Below are 18,828 nucleotides of genomic sequence, written 5' to 3' on the forward strand. Positions count from 1 at the left end.
ATTTTATATTCCTCAAAAGTAAACCCTTTTAACTCAAATGACAGCTCTACACACCCTGGTCTCAAGCAGCTTCTCAGGTCATCCTCTGGAATGGCTTCCTAAGAACAGGTACGCCTCATCAAGAGTTCATCTGTAAAATCACCTGCCCTTAGAAAAGTGCCTGCAACAATCTGTTTTGCAGAGCGAGTGTTGGTACACAGCGCTATACAGCGCTGAGCCCTATTCCACAACTCTCCTAAGCCAGAATATGGCAAGAACCACTCAACTAAGAGAAACAGCAGCCCACCATTACTTTAAGACATAAAGCTCAATAAATCCCCAAAAATTGCTAGAACCTTGAAGGTTTCAACTGCAATCATAAGAACCATCAATTTCGAAGGTGAAACTGGCTCTCATGGAGACTGCCACAGGAATGGAAGACGAAAAATTGCTTTTTCTGCCTCGGAAACCCCAAATTGACAGCAGTTCAGAATACAGCCCTCATACAGTAAAAGATGAACAGACATCAAGAAGCAGACACATCGCAACATCAACTATCCAAATCAAACAAAACAAATCAGGCTTTATGGTTAAATTGCTGTAAAAAAAAAAAACGTCACTAATGAGGACAGCAAACAAGAAGAGGAGACCTATTAGGGCCAAGTAACACAAGGACTGGTCATTAGATCAGTGGAAATCTGTTCTGTGGTCTGATGAAGCACACTGAGATCTTTGGTGCCAACCACCATATCTTTGTGTGACGCAGAAAAGGTGAGCGGATAGCTTTCTCATCTGCGGTCCCCAATGTGAAGCATGGATGTTCTTCTCTGGTGACACGTGACAGTGCTGGCAATTTATTACAAATTCTAGGCACCTTTACTCAGGATGACTACCTCAGCATTCTGCAATGACATGCCATCTTCTCTGGTTTGCACTTAATGGGACCATCATTTGAGCTGCAACAGGAGAATTACTCACAGCACCACAGGCTATGTATAAGGGTTATAGGACCAAGGAGGAGAGGAACCTCTCTGGGAATTCCTTCAAGATTGTTGGACAGCCATTCCAGTTGATGACTTGATGAAGATGCTTAAGAGGATGGCAAGGGGGTGTAATGCTCTAATCAAAAGAAAAAGGGGGGTACTTTGAGGTTTACCATATTATATATTCCGGTGTGTTTCTTTACTTCTTGGGGGGGGGGGGCCCTTTACAACTATAAACCCTAACAGGAAACATGAAAACTTATTTTGGATGACCTAAAAATGTACTTTAGTTTGAGGTAAAACCCCTTGTGTAAACTAGACATTTGCAGCCTGGACATAAAGACAAAGAGAGAAAGATGAGCAGCTCAAAAGAGGATGAAAAACAGACAGTTATTGCTAGAAATTAATTTACGTCCACATCACTGATTGAATTTGGGAGACAATTTGGTAAAAGTGAGAGTCAAAGAAAATGATCCATTGTTTATCCCTCAGGATCACTGGATGTCCCAGCAGTGGGTTCCACAGAAATCGGCTATCTCCTGAGAAAACAATCTTTAAATGGGTGAGCTCATCTTCATTCTTCAAGAGGCAAGGTAAGGTTTTAATACTAGAAGTTAGGACCATTGCAAATTTGGGTACACCTTGACTCTGGTGGGAAGGTTATTACGCTTTTTTTTTATTTTTTTTTTACTCAAAAACGGGGTTTACCAAGTACCCTATCTATATATATAATTGCCTTAAATTGTCTGTCATCCACTTCCGTCTGGATGTCCCCGAATCCCACAATCCACTGCACCGCACCGGAAGTACGCCGGCCACCATTTTGGAACACCCAAGTGATGCTGCTCGGATTCAGGACGCCGCTGCGATCCCGACTGCCGCTGGGATCCCAGCCACCGCTGCAATCCCAACAGCCGCTGGGATCCAGGCCACCACTGAGATCCCAACCGGTGCTCGGATCCAGGCCACCGCTGCGATCCCAACCGCCGCTCGGATCCAGGCCACCGCTGTGACCTCAGCTGCCGCTTGGATCCAGGCTGCTGCTGCGATCCCAACCACCGCTGGGATCCCAGCTGCCTCTCGGATCCAGGCCGCCGCTGTGATCACGAGGCTGTGAAAGGGGTGTAACGAGAGGGGTGTAATGAAGAGAGTATAATGAGGGGGTGTAATGAGGGGGGAGTAATGAGAGGGATGCCGCCACCAGACCCCAGCCAGGACCCGCCGCCTGACTACACACGCCGGATCCCGCCGCTGCCTGCCCACCCACCTCCGTGTAGTCACAGCCGACAGGAAAGACCGTGGCTTGAGGCCTGTGCTGGAGATTGGGTGCGGCCACCCTCTGTTGGCGCCGCACAACATCTCCAGCACAGGCCGCAAAACACCGTCTTTCCTGCCGGTTGTGACTGCACGGAAGTGGGTGGGCCGCCACCCCCAGCGCCACAAAGCTGCCCCCATTGTGATGTTACTGACCTCCCGATACGATAGCATCGGGCACACATCTAGTTTATTTATATTCACTATTGCCTCTACTTATTGACTTACAGCAGGGTAGTTGCTCATTTTGTTTCTGTCTAAAGCCCCCCGTCACACATAGCGATCTCGCGAACGAGATCGCTGCTGAGTCACAAGTTTTGTGACGCAACAGCGATCTCACCAGCGAGATCGCTGTGTGTGACACATCAGCGACCGGCCCCCCTGCCGGTTATCGCTGATCGTCCTAGAATAGCCAGGACATTTTGTTGATCGCTGGTCTCCCGGTGGCCAGCACGCATCGCTGCGTGTGTCAGGTAAACGCAGGGTTTCTAAGCAGAGCGCGGGGCTTAGAAACCCGATGTGTACCTTGGTTACCAGCTCCCTGCATCAGCGCGCTGGTAACTAACGAACACAGCGACGCCACGCGCTCGTCCTCGCTGGTGCTGATCGCTGGTGAAGCTGCCTGTTTGACAGCTCACCAGCGATCATGTAGCGACACACCAGCGATCCTGACACGTTGATATCGTTGTCGGGATCGCTGGTGAGTCGCTATGTGTGACGGGGCCCTTAGGTTTTGTTCATTCTTCAAGAGCGTGCTGCTCCTCCACCTCCCGGCTTCCTGTTTGCTGGGGGTGAGGCGCTCCTGCAGATTGATACTTCAGACTAGCAGCATGGACACACCATTGGTCTGAACTGAGTGCCATCCGATACCGTCAGAGAGGTTGTTTTGCCTCTGCAGCAAGGGAGTAGTGTCGGCACAATGAGGTTGGCCTGATCCTGCAAGCTTTAGAGAGATGTTTACAAGCTGTATAGAAAACAGCTTGTATGCGCGCCATTCTTACCTTAAAAAACAGCCAATCTGATGGGCAACCTAAGCAATGAGCAATAAACTACAAAGAAATATACCTGCTTTTTTTTTTAAAAAAGCAGTAAATTACAAAGTTGCTTCTGATTTAAGAAAGCTGCTGTCCAAAGGAGATTCCTAAAAGCAAGAAGGGGTGGAAGTGATCGATTTACATGAACACCGATGGTACTGTAACTAGGGCTATACTCATCAAACTATGGTCTTATGCTGGAAATCCAGATTGTTTGCACCACACACCGATTAATACACTTGTGCCGTTATGTGATGTAGCGTCTGTTCTCATCATAGGATTATCTAAACTTGTGAGAAAAGTATTTGCAAGGTCATTCTTGATTTATCTCTGCACGTATAAGGGCTGTTAGACTAAAGGTCTTCATAGATATTAGATAAAAGTTGGCAGAAATCATTACCTTTGGAGGAACCTGTCCCCCATCTGAGGTGTACAGGGGGCTCCAACGGTTTCAGCTAAGTTTGCTGTAATTGCAATTCATCTCCTAATCAATTTCTTTATTTATTGGAAGAGATATGCCGCCATGAAATCACGCGCTGGGGAGAGGTGGTCGGGAGTGGCAGCTGTCAGCGTAGAGAGTGTCTGACTGGCAGCCATCTAAAGCTCAGAGAGATGGCCACGGCCGGCTGGCATATTCCCCAACATACAATTCGACTGTATTTTTTGGACAGTGGTGAAGTAAATTCTATGATACCTGTATCACCAAGAAAAATGATCACCTTTAGGGACAATTATTACTCTTACTTAAATGTATGTAGTTTTGGCTAAAAGTTCTTTTTGCAATTTGGTTTAATAAAAGATGTTGCACGGCTTGGCTTCTATAGTCTCTGTGCGCTGCAGTGTCTATTGCTGGCTGCACAACGGGTCAACTGAAAATCCATCAGTGAGCTCCTTCTGCTTAAATGGGAGAATTTCTAACTGTTTTTGTCTTTTCTTACATCCTCTCAGCTGATTTATGACCACATCAAAAGTGGAATGTCAAAATGTTTAATGAAACCGAATTGCAGAAATTAAGTTCTAGTATTTGGGGCTAAAATTAAGTAAGAAAGAAAATGAGTTAACCCCAAAGTTAATCACTAAAGAGTTAGAATAGATTGTGGCCAAGGCCAGTCTGCAGGAGGTGGAATACTGAACCAGGTGTAAGGTCAGACATAACTAACGTAACCCATAGTAAGAGGAGACATAACTGAAGCGCCAACAAGCCAAGGCACAAAGACAGGACAGAGCCAGAGACAAGCCCGGGCACGTCTGCGAGACGGGAGTAAACACCATTGGATGTTTCCTGGTACACGCCAACCTGTGACTCCACTCGCTCACCCCCAGCTTCCATATTATCTGTCTACTTAGTGAAATACAAGATGACAGGGCAATGGGTCAGCAGCCGCCTAGTCTGCATTGTAGCAGTCCCCATGGCAGGAACATAACACCAGTATCACCACTATATATCGCTACTTTGTTATTTTTTGGGCAGCTTCGCTGGTGATCCCACTGAAGGTGCCCAAACACATTGGACTAGCCGGGCTGATGCACCCATGTCCGTTACACTAATATTGCCTGCACTCGGCAATAGCGATGGGTTCAACCTACACGCTAATGTATATGGGGGCACCGGTCAACTGATTGTTGGGGAAGATGTTAAAGGGAACCTATCAAAAACTATTAATCAGCAGATATGGCGTTAATCTGCAGATTATTACCATTTTAAAGCTGCCCAGCCGCTGCGCCGAGAGCTCCGCTGCCGCGAGGTAATGATCTTCACTGCTCCTGGAGGCCTTGAGCTTTTATTCATAGAGGGATGGCTTCAGTCACCACTCAGCACATTGTGAGTGAAGGCTGTAACCAAGCCCCCGGGACTGACTGAAAGCCGGCACAGCAGTGGCCACACCTCTATGACTGAAAGCCGGCGCCTCAGAGAGCACAGGAGCGCTCAGCCCAACGAATGTGCTGGTGTATAGGAGAGTCCAAGAAAAAGAATTGTTCGTCCTGACAGCCATCAAATGATTATGGGACCCTTAACCCACCAATTTTAGGTGTGACCTTATATATATGGAGGCCTCCCGACTAGCATGTGATTTAAAGCGATTATAACAGCAGGATCCGCTTTCTTCCCAAAAACAGCAGGACTTTTATCTACGGGCTATACCTGGTATTGCAGCTCGGTGTTAGAACCGTAAATGTGGGTTAGGTGCAATACCAGATGTAGCCCACGGTTTAGCGTCACTTTCTAGATAGCAAAATATAAAAACATCCTCTCACAAAAACAACACACACAAAGGAAATAAAAAAAGAATCTCTTCCCGATAACTATATAGACCCCAAATTGTACCTTTAGGGTTCACGTTTAGCTGTGGGGGAGGGGGTCTGAAGCATTACACGACCTGTGCTCTTTTTATGCTGAACTATATATATACATACACACATATACATAAAAGAAATTAATTCTAGTTTAAAAAAGCGAATGTTATTCCTTGCTGAGCACATCCCACGTCCCTTATGCTTCTGTTTCTTTCACTTGCAAACAGCAGAAGCGGTAAGGCAGATCTCCGGCTGAAGAAAACAACAGAATGATATTTCCATAAAAAATAATATTACTCTGGCACAGAATGTGACTTTATGTAACGTTACCTGGACCTCTGAATTAGAATCTATGGGCTGGAGAGGAAACCAGGGCTCTTTGCCATAGTACCTGCACAAATCCTCTTTTTTAATGGCGACCTTTCCTGTGGGAAAACAAAATGAAAAAGTTCAATAAATATCCATAGTGAAATATACTGTTCACAATAAGAAAAAATAAATTAATTTATTATTACAATAGCGGTGGGTCAATGGCTGTGTCACTGTAGTAGAGAAATGCCGCATTGGTGGATGCAAGGCCCTAACAACCTGGCAATTACAGCATTTACTGCGGCATTGCTATCATTTTCTAGCAATCTTTTCCCACAATTGATAAGGCAGGAATAAATTCACTGTATAGGGTAGTGTTACCCATCTAGTGGCACTTGGACTTGGGCACAGAATCAAAGCTAAATCCATTACAGGGGGGGGTTGTACTTTTATGATGATGATCTGAGATGGGTCACAGTTCGGCACCCCCACCGATCAGCTGTTTACAGCTCCGCTGGTGGCCAAATGTAAGCAATTATCGAGCTGCAGTGCACAGCGCCATCAACTGTTTAGTGGCTGTTGCTGTGTACTGCAGAACAGCTCATATTAATCTATTAATGGCCCAAAATGTCAAATTAGAGCTGATCTTTGACTGTTTCGGGCATCAGTCATATTTTCTCCTAAATACTTGCAATACATGATGCTTATAGAAATGAAAGGCCTCCATACACATTAGACTAATGTCCTTCACATCTGATGTTGATGGCTTTGGCTGACAGTCAAAGGGCTCGTGCACACGACAGTTTAAATTGGACGAGTGTCATCTGTGGTTTTGAAGCATAGCACTCGTACCCATGTTATTCCATGAGGCTGTGCACATCCCTGAGATCACACTCTGATCACACTCTGATCACACTCTGATCACACTCTGATCACACTCTGATCACACTCTGATCACACTCTGATCACACTCTGATCACACTCTGATCACACTCTGATCACACTCTGATCACCACGAGTCAGTTTTTGTTGGGAGAGAAAAAGGTTGTGTGACCCTAGTGTAATTCATATGGGGCCCTCAGCCAACTGATTGTCAGTGGAAATGTCCATCGGGGACAGTCACTTCTTTGCTCTCCCTGAGATAAGCCGCTGGCATGGATTTAATATGAAAACCAATTGTGCATCTTTTTTTGTCACAGGTTTGAGTAGTGTTGCTCCTCTGTTATTCCTTCTGGCTATCAATGCATTAATAAAATAACAACTAGGTGTAACCAGCTGGGGGATACGTCCCCGCACCGATTCACCGTGACCAATCAGTGCTTCCATTGTCAGATTGTGTAGGCACACGCCACTGACATGGTGAAGAGTAAACTATAAATGTATTCATACATTTCCAGGAGGAACAACAGAGGAATAGCATAACAAAAAGTTATAGTAAAACACCCTCCAGGATCGGGAATACAAATCTTTACCACAACAGACCACGTCAGGACAGGAAAGATCATGTTTGAAACCCGTCACTAGGTTTGGGGCCAGTAAACCACCGATTATCCGGCGTCTGGGGTTCAGTATTCCAAACGCGGTGATGTTAAAACTGGTGGTTTCAGTGTTAGGCAGAAAAAAAAGAAAAAAAAATAGAAATGACCCAAAACAAGCCCAGGCCTAAAGTCCAGACACATCGACAGATGAGCCCTGAAGACTAGGGCAGCAGAGCCCACTGACTGCGCATGTCTGTTTTCACATGTGCAAGGTTGGAAGGGTAAAACGGCAGCCGCGCAAGGCGTGGGGGTATTAGTGGCCCCTTTAAGGCTCATGCAGCAAATGTTAACTATGAAACTATCCCACCACCGCACCAGCGACTTAATATCATATGAACAGTGCAGGATTCGGACAAACGGTTCGTGTAAGAATTGCCCACGCCACGGAAATCATTATGAGATGGATTCATTGATGGGGATGGAGTCCTGAACTTCCTGGCAGCTGCAAACAAGCCTGACGGGAAAACACTTGAAAGTCTACACCACAAAACCACTGCACAGGTTTGAGAGCAGATAGAGCTCAACCCGCAAATCCTTTCCTCTTCCTCATTAGCCATCACACAGCCTGGAATATAGATATCTCCGGCAGTCAGGGGTATCTGCTGATGCTAAAAAAAAAATCTGTAAAATTCAGTAAGTTAAGGAAAAGTAGAAAAGTTCGGCTTGTAATCACTGCCTTTTCCATCTTCGTTCATAATCCAGGGGAAAGTTAAAGGTATGCGTAGTGCTAAGATATCTCAGATCCAAACCAAAAAACATCAGTCTGGATGAAGACAAGGCCACTATATGTCCTAATAGTACATACGGATGTCATACATGACCTGTCAGCAGGAGTGAGATACACTCGTCCATGTATTACGCATACAGCCATTCATCTAAAGCCACAATCTCTCCATGAGGTAACTCCTTTAAAACAGAACAGACCCAAGCTTTCTCAATACATACACTATTAGATACATCTTAGACCTGATGAGGCCGGTGTACTGATTCTTAAAAGCCAATGTTAAAATGGCTATTTAATTCCTTATGACAGCTCCTCAGTGTCCATCTTCCCTGCTGCGGAGAGCTCACACTGCTCAGTACAAGCTGTAACTGTCAGGCTGTGTGAGCAGAGACTGAATCCACTTGGACTCATGAGCTCTCTCACTCTATAGCTGGATGTTGATGGAAGTATAAGGGTATGTGCACACTTTGCGGTTTCTGCTGCGTTTCCGCAGCGTTTTTGGCTCTGCAGAAACGCAGCAGATTCTGCTGTGTTGTACAGTACCTTTATTTCCTATGGAAATAAAAAAAAGCTGTGCACATGCTGCGTTTTTTCCGTGCGGTTTTGCTGCAGTTTTCAAAACGCAGCATGTCAATTGTTTGGTGCAGAAACGCTGCAGTTTTACACCTCATCCATTATGAGGTGTAAAACCGCAGGGCAAAACCGCGGAAAAAAGGCAGATAAACCGCAGCACTTTGTCCTGCGGATTTCCTGCAGTTTTCTCTACAAAATCCGCAGAGACAAAAAACTATGTGTGCACATACCCTAATAACTTCATCCGATCTAACAGATCTGTTTAAGTGTGTATTGTGAAATCTGGTGACAGATCAGTTTTACATTAAAGCTCCAGATCTACTTTTGGCCAATGCCACTACAGAACATAACGAAAAGTAAGAGAAGATTCAGAAATGAATTAAAACGAGTCTGTGGGAACAAAACGGTATCCAAACTGATGGTCCATTCACAACGTAGAAAAACACAATGGAGCAACCATCAGCTCTCCTGCTTGAGAAATTCCTAGAATAGGGGTGCGGAGCACGGAGACTTCAGGCTGGCTTCCTGAGTATAGTCATAAAACAGCGCATTTATTAGTAGATTAATACATGAAAAGGAAAAATGTAAAAAAAAAACCATGATAACGGTAGACGCATTTTCGTAATAAAAAGCTAGTGTAGCTTACAACGCGTCGACTGTTATGTTTTTTAAATTTTTCCTTTTCATGTTTTAATACATTAATAAATGTGATGTTTTAGGACTTTTGCAGTTGCTGGATTTTCCTATTTTTTCACGGTCCATTCACAATGAAAGATTATCGTGACCGAGCTTGTTTCTGACAATCTTGCGGTGTAAAAAAGCTGTCGATTGCTCGATGAGAGAGCAAAACGCGCATTTGCCAGATGAAATAATTGTGCTGCACACTGTCACAACACAGCTGTCGAGTGATCCAGGATCAGGTTTCCTTCTCTGTCCCTATCTCTAGGGGGCGCCTTAGCTCGCCATATTCCCGGGACACTTCCGCAGGTGAAGAATCCACCACCATCGCCCTCTCTTCTGAGCTGGCACTCAGGGAAGAGGGGCGCTATTGTGCACCGTAGTACACCAACCTGACAAACAAGGCTAAACAAACAAGGGTAAACACATACATACAAAATATTCACTCAAAAATAACAGAGGAATGCACCGGGGAGTGGAGGTAGGGTAATAAACCAAAAATAGAGAAAGGAAGGGAATTGCCACACTTACGAACCACGCAACAGTCACAGATAACTCCTCCAACATTCCATCTCATATGAACACCCATTTCCTCCGGAAGCCATGCAGCAAACGCTAGCTCTGACAAGAATTTGCATCAGAGCTCAGATTATAAAGGGAACGGGAGAGGTTAACTGAGCTCAGCTGCGAGCTCAGGGCTCTCCAACATGGCTGATTAACCCCTATTCTGTCAGAAGAAATAAACACCATTAAAATGAAGGAGAAGTGCTTTTTGTCAGCACAGGAGTGGAAGCAATCAGATGCACCTGTCTTCTAGCTCCTCTTTGCTGCAGAAACCCCGTGACTCACACAACATCGTTTCCAGCAGCGCATCGTTCTGTGCAAGCAGGATCTGTGCTTCCAAGAACAGTGGCAGCCTGTGGTAATGAATGATACACAACGTTCACACAGTTTACTTTTGAAAAGTTCTTTGGAGCAGTCTCCAAAAGCCCCCTCAAATACACATGTAGGAACCCTTTTCTTGCTGGTCATATGGGAATTTTTCTTGAGTGTTTTTTTTCCCCTGAAAAGGTTCTGAGAAACCCTTGTAGGGAAAAAGAAAAACAAAAAATGCATGTTTCTTCTTTGAAGCAGATGCTCATGGAATGTGCCCCAAACGAAGCACTGTCCAATCAAAAGTCAGCAAAGACAGGTAAGAAACCTCCTCTATAACTTATCAAAACTGCTTAAAGAAACGCTCCAGGAAAGGAAAAACTCCTCCAAAAATCAAGCGTGTCCTGAAGCAGCTTCCACATGAAAAACTTTTGAACGTCTCCAAAAAATTCCAAGTGAGCAGAGTCTTCGCGCATTAATCTGATGCTGCGCTTGCCCGAAATTTTTTAGTCAAAACTACTAACGAGGCACTATGTCCACCGGTGGTGTGGCCGAGCAGGTCAGTACTTGCTACCGATCTGTCAAACATGCATCGCCACCATCTTCTTCCTTGATTGACAGCACTTCCCAGGAGCCAGTATTGCCTCCACTGAAACCTAGCACATGTGTTGATGTACTATGCATGCGCTGGCATTCAGGCTAGCCCACAGGCAAACACCAGGAAAGACGTCTTGTGTGCACACTCAGGCACTCAGACTATCAGCGCATGTGCAAGGATATAATGGAGACAACGCTGGCTCCGGTAGGGTGCTGTCAATCAAGGAATTGCTTGGTCATTGCAAGGGTGCACCTAGCACTTCATTAGCATATTTGAATAAAAAAGTATTTTGTGCAAATACAGAGGTGGGTATGAGCCAGGGCATGGCTACGCCCACACATCAAATTCAACAAAAGTGACAGCGTTTCTTACAGCAGAAATGCTACTCCAGTCAGAAACTGGAGTAGTATTTCTGATGCTTCCCATTCCACTGAGAAGAAGCACCGAATTAATTGGTGTGCCCCTCTTAGTGAATTCAGAGCATCCTACTGCAGCAAGACATTCATTAAGCTTACTCCAGTCTTAAAGGAAATCTGTCAACAGGTTTTTGCAATATAATCTAAAGACAGCATGATGTAGGGGGCAAAACTCAGATTTCAGTGATGTCTCTTTTATCAGAGTCCATGGTGTGGTTTACTTGCAATGATTGTTTCAGCACCAGGAGCTTATCATTACTGGGACACAGAAGTGCATGCCTCTTGGTCCGAATACGCCCCATTGTGTGATAAGCAGCTCACTGCTTATACACAGTCTGGTGTGGGTGGGGGCAGCTTTCTCAGCTCTGCTGCATTGATAGAAATCTAAGAACTGTGTCAGAACAGCTACACTCAGTTACCTAAGTGATTTACTTTGGTCTGCATTCAAAAGAGCGCGTATAGGTGAAAGTTTAACAATCGGCGGTAGCATTGTGCTGCCGGTCGTTCTCTGTACATGGATTCTTAGAGGAATCATCCCCACTAGTGATGAGCGAACGTGCTCGGATAAGGTGTTACCAGAGCATGCTTGGGTGCTAACCAAGTGTCTTCACCACACTCGAATGATACGTTCCAAGACCCCGCGGCTGCAGATCTCGCGGCTACCCGACAGCCGCAACACATGCAGGGATTTCCTGTTTCTTAGGCAATCCCAAAATGTGTTGTGGCTGTCAAACAGCCGCGAGACATGCAACCGCGGGGACTCGAACCTATTATTCGAGCACGCCGAATACACTCTGTTAGCACCCAAGCATGCTCTGGTAAAACCTTATCCGAGTGCGTTTGCTCATCATTGATCCTCACCAACCATGTGTACAAAAAGCATGTAATGCTCTGTGTACCTGATAAGGGGCAGCATGGTGGCTCAGTAGTTAGTGCTGTTTTGCAGCACTGGGGTCCTGGGTTCAAATCCCACCAAGGACAATATCTGCAAGATATGCCCCCGTGTTTGTGTGGGTTTCCTCCAGGTACTTCGGTTTCCTCCCACACTCCAAAGACATACAGATAGGGAGTATGCTGGCGCTGTGGAGTATGTTGACGCTATATAAGCAATCAATAAATAATAAATCACTAGCAAAGCCTCAATTGCTCAAACAACAGATGCCAAAATGTCATTACTAAAATGGGCGCATTATTGCATTTACCCATGCTCTAATGCATGCATAGACATAGCTGCATGACAGCCTCCAAAAAGTAGGTAAAGTTTTAAAAGTTATTAAGGAGCTGGCAGATATGCCATATTTACCTAACATTCCATGCAAGCCTATCTTACTTAAAGGGGTGGTCTGGGACTAAAGAACTGATGATCTATACATCAATATGAGATCTCTGAGGGTCCAGCACCTGGCCCCCCTACCAAACAGCTGAAACCTGCTCCTGCCGGATGTACGGAGACTATTGCTGATTACCTGAATAAGACATAAGGTCAGTAAATGTGTGGACCTGCGGTGCTCTATTTTGTATTCGCTTACATGCAGCAGATGCAGGAGCTGATTTCAGCCGATCCGTGGTGGTCCAATGGCTGGGAGACCCACCGATCTCATACTGATGACCTATCCTGTAGAGAGGTCATCAAATGTTTGGTCCTGGACAACCCCTTTAACCTGGTATGACCTTGGAGACAATTGCCCCTTACTTCTCACCTATTCGAAGATCTCGTTGTAAAAGACTCTTATCATAGATGTAAAAGGATAAATTGTGGAATGTTCTTGGGATTTCAAAGTAAAAATCTTCACCATAAAATGGACTGCAAAGAAAGAAACAAAGACAAAAATTACAACAAATTTTTCATAAAGAGGAAGAGTAACACACAATAGATGACTACAACCAATTAATTCATTAAAAGGGGTTTTTCCACAAATTTATTTTTAATTTTAATTAATAGATCTTGGAATAATAATTTCCACAATTGGATGTGTTAAAAAATGTTCCTGTGATAATCTTATAAATGTGCCCCTGCAGTGTACTGGCCGTGTCTGACCGTGCAGGAGCATGGTCTGATCATACCACAGCTTCTGAGCAGGGGAGGAAATAAAAGCGTAAGACAGGACAGAACGGCACGGGATCATAAATCATTCTATGAGGTAAAACAGGCAGTGAAATATTTTGCCTCACAAAAAGAATCAGCTGTGATCCCATGCTGTCCTGTCTGTATACTCTTTTGCTTCCTCCTCTGCCCAGGAGCTGTGGTGTGATCAGACCATGTTCCTGCACAGTCAGACACAGACATTACACAGTGCACAGCAGGGACACATTTATAAGATTATCTCAGCACAGGAACAATTTTTTAAAACACATCCAATTGTGGAAGTTAATTTTAATCAATAGAGCTTTGAATAATAATAACTTTGTTTGTTGTAAAACCCCTTAAAGTGACTTCAATCTAATTAAACACTGTCGTTTATTTCTAAAATCTGAGGGACAAGGAGAATAGAAGATAGAAAAATTGAAATCTCAAAAGGGGTATTTGTTAATTGGTGGTTGCGTCTATGTGCCATTTATTGTATTCTTAATTCTGGAAAACTCATTTATGGCACATCCACATGCAGCAGAATTGCTGGAGACTTTCCTTCTAGATTTTCAGGCTGGAAAGTTGCATCGGTATAAAACAGCAGCAAATCTGACCTGTGTAGCTAGGAAGTTCAGCGTGTTTTGACGGCATGGATCAGAACGCTACCGTAATTCTTGTTGCGTATTGGCCACTAATTTGCCTCAGATTTTCCCTATGGTATTCATTGGGGAAGGGAAGTCAAAATCCGCAATAAAAGCCCAATTGCTGTTAATTTTTCTACAGATTACCCTTGAATTCACATCCCAATTTGCAACACCAACTACAGTAACAAAACCAACCAAAAAAAAACACAACCACTATACAGAAAATGTACAATATACTCTTCTTTAGCGCTCCCATGGCATCACTTTTCAGGTCCAACAAAGATTTCTGCTCATCCGGCTTCCCGCGAAGCCATCTGATCACATATAAGCACAGTAGTTCGTTCCAAGAACCAAGAAGAATTACCATGGGAGCACCAGGGACGGGCTGTACAGAGTTTTTCTTTCTTGCTTACCTTTATTGTTTTACACATTTTTTTTGCATTAGTAGCTGTACAATTTACTGCAGATTTGCCACTAAAGATTTTCTTCAGTAATTTTTCTACGTGTGAATTGACCCTTTAAGTTACAATCATCAACGTCTTTAATAAAATTGTGATTAAAACCAGAAAAAGTTTATATGTCCAACTATCAACCCTTTAAAGGGCTTCTCCGGGCATAAAATACTGATCATCTTTCCATGGCATAGGTTACTAATATCAGATGTGTAGGGGTCTAGAACCCAGCAGTGGGGGTGTGGTGCCACCCGTGATCTGGTAGTTATGACCTACCCCAAAGGACAAATCCCAGGAGAACCCCTTTAGGACACAACCATCTTGGTTAATTACCAACTGAATAGCCAGCACCTTATAGCTAAAAATCACACAGCTCAATCTCTTTTGATAGATGGTCCATGTGTGAACATCTTGTATATAAATCCATCATATATCTGTACAAGATAAAACTGAAATACTACAGACCTATATTAGCTATGTAGTTTTTCTTGAAACAAAAGAAATCAACTTACCAATATCCTGCCATTCCTACACCAACATTTTCCTAGTCCCGGCCTGATTCCTCTTCAAAGTGATGGGGCATTAGACCACTGCAGCCAATCACTGCATGCAGCAGTCACATCTGTATGCCCAAAACAGGATTTATAGAGCAACACTCTGTACATCTTAGGTGACCTGTCCCTTTAGCCTAGCTGTACCCGTTGCTGTAAATCCCAATACACCAGTGGCTTGTGACAAATACGTACATAACTAGTGACAGTGGAAAGATAACCTATTACAAGGATTGGCTACTACATTAGGGCTCATTCAGGTGTTGTGCAAATCAATCCGAGCACGGACCGCAATGCCCAGGTTGGCCGCAGCTCTCCCCGACCTGAGCGTCATAGCCTCGTAGATCGGGAGACCTGCGGCCGGTCTGTGCACTGCAGCTCATGCTCGGATGTCTGCAGGAGCCCTTAAGGTAGTTTATAAATGGGCACATAGTAGTGATAACATAAATTTAAAAAAACAACTACAAGCCCACCACCACCACTGAATACTGCTGACTGTGTCCCCAGCTGATCTCCTGGCTTCCTCTTCTGCTACAAGAAGCCAGGTGACCACTGCAGCCAATCTATGTCTGCTGAATGGCTACAGGAATCACCTGACACCCCCTTATTGGACAAGGAAGCTTAAAAAAAAAAAAAAAAAAAAGATTAGTAAGGGACACAAACCCTCCATCAGATGAAGCCAGAAGATTAAAAGGGGACACAAACCCTCCTTCGGAAGAGGAAGCCGGAAGATTAATGAGGGACACAAACCCTCCATCGGAAGAGGAAGCCAGAAGATTAATAGGGGACACAAACCCTCCATCGGAAGCCAGAAGATTAATAGGGGACTCAAACCCTACATCGGAAGAGGAAGCCAGAAGATTTACAGACGATTAATGGGGGACACAAACCCTCCATCGGAAGAGGAAGCCAGAAGATTAATGGGGGACACAAACCCTCCATCGGAAGAGGAAACCAGAAGATTAATGGGGGACACAAACCCTCCATCGGAAGAGGAAGCCAGAAGATTAATAGGGGACACAAACCCTCCATCGGAAGAGGAAGCCAGAAAATTAATGTGGGACACAATCAGCAATATTCAAGAGTTGTGGTGGGCCAGTAGGGTTTTTTTTTTTGTATGTTTCCACCATTATGGGCCCATTTAAAAACTACGTTAAAATAGTAAACTACCCCTTAAACCCCTACTGATGAGGTTACGTATAGCCTAGTTACTACCCCACATTTGACAATTTAATAATTCTTACGGTCTGAAATGTAAAGAAATTTAACATGTTCATGGTCCTAAAAACACTGTAATTAGTGAAAGAAAATGACAGAGAACCCACGTCAGCAGAATACCAACCGGATTCAGGGTTTGTGCAACATTCATTTACTGAAGAAGCCAAGAGAGGAAATGATGCAAAAACCTGAGACCAACTGCTGTGGTTCGTACATTACGACTTCCCATGTACGGTAATTGTGGCTTTTTTTCATGTCATATTAATGTCTGATCAGTTCTATAATAAAAGCGACATTTTATTTAAGTTACTTTAAAACTTTACTAAAACTTGACGTCGATCACCCAGATGGTGCGGGCAGTCACCCCACCAGGCTCAGCGAGTTCACTAGGGATAAAGCGGAAACTAGTAAGACATGCTGAACTCATTGTTAAAAAAGAAACCTTTGTGTGGTTTGTGTCAGTTTTTCTTTTCTTTATTCATAGCCCACAGTTTCCTGCTCACAGACGGCTTTCAGGTTAGGTGAACGTATGTAGAAACATGTTTGTGGATGAAATGTCTGACCCTGCAAAAAATATGCCCGTCCCTCACACTAGCTACATAGTGTTCTCGAACCAGGGGCTTGTGAAATGTATATCACGGGGTCCTTTCATTCCGTAACAAGACTGCGATGGCAAAATACGGCAAAAACTTAACTATAGATGTTCCTGGAAGCTGGCATGAGAGAGAACATACCTCTGAACACACTCTAAATAGTGGACACCTGGAAATGGTGACCGTATGAAAAAAGGTCAAAATGATAAATAATATGTAATGTACAGATCGGCCAGCTACCATACTCCCATCCTTTTCTTACTTTAGTGACTTCTCCACGACATTGGTCCTAAAGATTTCTTCCTGGTCCAGATTAACAGTGCAGAAGCAATCCCTCATCTTGTTTGGTCCTGGATAAGGCAGCAGATTTTTGGCCTCACCTGTAAAAATATTAATTTATATGAATGCATACATACTGTAATCTATATTTTACACACACACATACATACACATATATATATATATATATATATATATATATATATACACACACACACACATACATACACATATATATATATATACACATACATATATATATATATATATATATATATATATATATATATATATATATATACATACATACACACACACATACATACACACCGTATAGTACCGCCAGGTGATTGCAAACTCCAACTCCCGCCTTTCACCATCTCCACCAGGCAGTACTGCTCTGTGTGTGGGCTTTTGTCCTCCACAGTCATAGTTCTTTACAGTTACAACTGTGGCTCTGTTCACATTGCAAATTTTTGTTCCCAATGTGCACCACCCATTGAAGGACCCTGACCCATATCTCTGTGTAGTCATACATGGGACACGTGTCACAAAACAATTACCATTAAAAAAAAAAAAAATCAAAAGGTGCAGCATACAATGTATTGGTGTCATCCTGTATAAGATATAATATTATAATATAGCATAACAGACTGTGCTTTTTATTTATAAAAAAAAAAAAAATAGGCAAAAAAATTGAAAAAAAAATTGCCCCAGTGTATGCTAAGAGGACACCCTGCTTAGAATATTCACCAGCGGACACGTCAGAAGGGCTGTGGAGTCGGTAAGCCAAACCTCCGACTCCTCAATTTCCATGACACCGACGCCACCAAAATGGACTCCAACTCCGACTCTACAGCCTGCACGTCAGATGTGTACGTAAGGGAATGAAGACCACCCACTTATCCCAAATTCTACAGTACGCAAGATGATTTTTATGGGGTTAAACTAGCTCTGATTACAGCAGCAACTAACTCCTCAGATGCAGAGCGACCATGACATCTAAGACATAGAGTAGCAGATGCCCCGTCTCTCCCAATGGACCCCACACATATCAATTGCTGGATCCCGATAGGTAGTAAAAAGGCAACTGGCCCATTTTGGGCCTTTTCTATCTTTGCTATGAGGCCCCCGGTGAATCTTGAAAAGCAGTGCAGAAGGTATTAGCTACCATATTTGGCATATTACATACTACGGACCTGTGCAGACAATTACGCAACACGCGGTAATTCATGGCACAGAAGGAAACAGCCCTTTCCTGTGATGCAAACTGACAGAATGAACGTCAGTAGGGTAAAGCGTCTCAACAGGAACTACTAATCTCAACATCTGACGGGGTTTCCTATCCATAACCGTGAGCATCTTCTGTCAATACCAGATCAGATAAGGAACTGTCCCACTGCTGATGTTACACCACACACGTTGTGCGGTAGCTCAGTTCTCCGTAATTATTCAGCCATGATTAGAACAAGAACAGTGAGGCGAAACATCGGTCGTCATACAATTAACACACCGATATGTTCTATCGTAGTAAGCAACAAAATCAAATAAATTCACTAAATAAAATAAATCAAACAAAATTATTCACGTAAAGAGACATCGATCTCCGATTTTTTTCTGAGTGAAAATACTTAAATTCATATAAATGTGAGACTCACAATAAGCTCATCCATAATATGGGCAGCCTGGTGGCTCAGTTGTTAGCACCA

At 43.8% G+C, this 18,828-nt stretch overlaps 1 protein-coding gene across 5 annotated transcripts in view; it reads right to left on the bottom strand.

The window, feature by feature from the left end:
* Positions 1–18,828, bottom strand: part of RASA2 (RAS p21 protein activator 2) — a 157,569-nt gene that overhangs the window by 72,738 nt on the left and 66,003 nt on the right. For 4 of the 5 annotated variants that reach the window (XR_012232444.1, XM_073576609.1, XM_073576607.1 and 1 more), the window contains exons 2-4: positions 17,103–17,220; positions 13,015–13,118; positions 5,936–6,030 (exon numbers count right to left, since the gene is read on the bottom strand). Coding sequence is in view for 3 of the 5 variants with exons in the window: in XM_073576607.1 (XP_073432708.1) it covers positions 5,936–6,030; positions 13,015–13,118; positions 17,103–17,220 (317 nt within the window). In the remaining 2 variants the exon portion in view is untranslated. Of the gene's footprint in view, positions 1–5,935; positions 6,031–13,014; positions 13,119–17,102; positions 17,221–18,828 lie in introns of those variants that run through there. The other variant, XM_073576610.1, reaches the window with a different exon arrangement.

Source organism: Dendrobates tinctorius, unplaced genomic scaffold (genome assembly GCF_039654945.1).
Source record: "Dendrobates tinctorius isolate UK_male_01 unplaced genomic scaffold, ASM3965494v1 ptg000049l, whole genome shotgun sequence".
Classification (NCBI taxonomy): domain Eukaryota; kingdom Metazoa; phylum Chordata; class Amphibia; order Anura; family Dendrobatidae; genus Dendrobates; species Dendrobates tinctorius.